We start from the raw sequence: 2750 nt of genomic DNA on the forward strand, positions 1-2750 counted from the left end.
TACATACTTCCCAAACTCGAAAACTTGAAAATCACTACAGAAAAATATTGTTCCTGGGCTGTTGCGATGGGGTTTTTTTACTCGTGTGGTTGGCCAGTCCTCGCCTGCGGCGCGGAGGCCAACGCCACACGAGTAAAAAACCCCATCGCAACAGGCCGGAAAAATACTATTTCTGTTGCCATTTCAGGCCCGTAAATAATCGTAAATGTCAGAACGTACGTCCGATAATCCTCAAAATTCTAAAATCACGTTTACATTTTTTCTGTTTTATTACACTTGCCTCAACTTTCGAGACGAAATGTCGACCTTTCGATATAAAAATAGAGGACCCAGCAGAGGTACCCAATGTACAACCCCTCCTCCGACAATTCTTGAAACCAATAGTATGAGGGATAGTTACAAATGGAACCAATGACAATGAGACTTCCTTCCTCCGTTGAGAGTAGTATACGTTGTAGCAAAATAAGAAATAGAAATAAATTGGTTCCTAAGTTCAACTAGAAGAGACGGATCACAGAGGAAGCACGCGACAGCACTATTGACACCGAATCATTCGCCATACAGTAGTCTCCTGTTATAGTCGCACGTGTTAGTCACACTTCCGCTATTGATTTTTTGTGACTAGACCCGATAAACCGGGATTTAACCTCGCAATGACAAAATAGTATATTTCGTAACGAGTGCAAAAAAGTGTTTTTTGGCGAGTGGGAGGTTTATATCACGAGCCGAAGACGAGTGATATAATCCCACGAGCTAAAAAACATTTTTTCACGAGTTACGAACAATATTTTTCATCACAATGTGGCGGAAATTGGACTTTTAGGCACGCGGAGCGTGCCGAAAAGTTCACTTTTCGTCACAGCGTGATGAAAAATATCGTTCGATATACAGTAGACTCCCGTTAGAGTCACAGTCAAGGGGCTGTTGGGGAAGTGAATTCGGGGAATGCGACTGTATTCACCTTCCACCACCACGTGCTTACTCCGGGCGTCATTTCTCAGAATCGACATTGATAAAATAAAAATACTGAATTTTTCTTTTCATTTTACTGATGAAAAAATGAAAATATAATAATAATTATCATGACAATTATGATATTATAATGACCAATAAAAATAAAAATTAATTAGTTATTATTAATAATTAATTATTGTCATGTGGATCCATTTTTCAATTCATTTAAATTTTCACTCGATCAACTAACTAATCAAATTTTAACCTATTTTACCACAATAAAAGTGTAACCTCTCTCCGTGACGATCAGGAGCAGACTAAATGTCTACCCATCGTAAATTCATATTTTCAGTATTTTATTTTGCGAATTTCCGAGAATTCAAAAACAATGACTCCGCCAGGACAAGCAGGAGCATTCATTTAAAGGCTTTCGTAGGTAATGGAGTGGGGGGAGCGCTCGCGGGCCGAAAAATCGATATGAGGGGAAATGCGACTATAACGACCCTAGTGGAAAAACATAAGGCGGAGGCGTAACATGCCTGATCAGAATTTCGGATTGGACTTGATCAGTTTCTGATCGAGACCTAAACAGAATTTCCACTCGGGGGATTAGGGGAAATTCAGCAACTACCGAGCGTGCAATTAGCAAAGGTCTACTATAATCACTCTAACGTTATCTTTCATGAGGCATTGTCTCAATTCCAGGAAACCCGAAAAATAAAATACTCCAAAGATGAATTTTCGATGATGAGATTTATTTCCCTCTAGACTGTCATGGGGAGAGGTTCTAGTTTTGTTGCGATAAGGTGAACTAGATAATGAATCAGAATGAAGAAAATAACAACAAGATTGCCGATAAAAAATTAAAGAATTAAGGTGAATCCTACAACTAAAACTAGAAGACCAAAACCACTTTCCTATTCTAAAAAGAACATACGCCGTAAGCTGTAGCGTAACGCTCATTCCTCGAATTTCATTGGTCGAACATTCGGATCCGCCCGCACGTGTTCGACTCAAGCGCGCGATCGTTCTCGTGATAAAAAAAGTCTCTTGATAAAAAAAATTGGTAGACTATACAAAAAAGGTAATTAAATGTACATTGAAATGTTAACGTAATGGTTGAACTTATTTGATGAAGCGTTAAATTGAATAAAAATTAAATTAAATCAGTATTTGTATTTTATGGCCGCAGTTCTCGGAAATCCCGCCCCGCGCGAGCGCGTGTGTGGGGGTAGCGAAGTACAGTCGCATTCTCCGAATTCGCTTCCCTTATTCCTCCATCAGTGCGATTATAACGGTCGTCTACTGTATTGACACTATGTTATAACAAGAGTTATTCAATTTTTGGAATTATCCTTCTTCCAGAAATTGTGCAATCTCAATTTTCAATGCGGAAATCACTCTGAATCACTCTCTCCGGTTTGATTTTTCAATTTTCAGATCACTCCAGTCCTGCGGAAAAACGATAAATTGCAGGCAATGGTTGCCACTCCACATGGAAAAGTCATCGCATGGTCAATCCAGAAGATTTACACACTCATCTTCATGGGCCACGCATTCGTGCCATTCGGCTTACTTTCCTATTCCCATTACATGCATGTCTACTCGAGTGTTTATTACTTTGGATTTTTAGTCTTCTGCGGTTATCCATTCGCTGCGCCTTACGTGAAACGAATCATTCGAGGAAGTGCAACAAGACCACATAGCGAATAATTTCACATGTATTTTTTTTTCTGAATTATTTTATTCGTCGGCTGATGACGAATGAAAATGAGAATTTAATGACGATGAAGTGG

General features: G+C 39.2%; 1 protein-coding gene across 2 annotated transcripts in view; it reads left to right on the forward strand.

Moving 5' to 3' along the window:
• The window catches only part of LOC107040865 (lysophospholipid acyltransferase 5), an 8727-nt gene extending 5983 nt beyond the window's left edge, over nt 1-2744 (forward strand). For both annotated transcript variants that reach the window (XM_015261131.1, XM_015261130.1), the window contains one exon: nt 2395-2744. In XM_015261131.1, coding sequence (XP_015116617.1) covers nt 2395-2667 — 273 coding nt within the window. In that variant the 3' untranslated portion in view covers nt 2668-2744. The remainder of the gene's footprint in view (nt 1-2394) is intronic.
• Nucleotides 2745-2750: the final 6 nt, after the last annotated feature.

The sequence above is a fragment of the Diachasma alloeum genome, unplaced genomic scaffold (assembly GCF_001412515.2).
Source record: "Diachasma alloeum isolate Michigan unplaced genomic scaffold, Dall2.0 Dall_scaffold_00349, whole genome shotgun sequence".
NCBI classification, from domain to species: Eukaryota; Metazoa; Arthropoda; class Insecta; order Hymenoptera; family Braconidae; genus Diachasma; species Diachasma alloeum.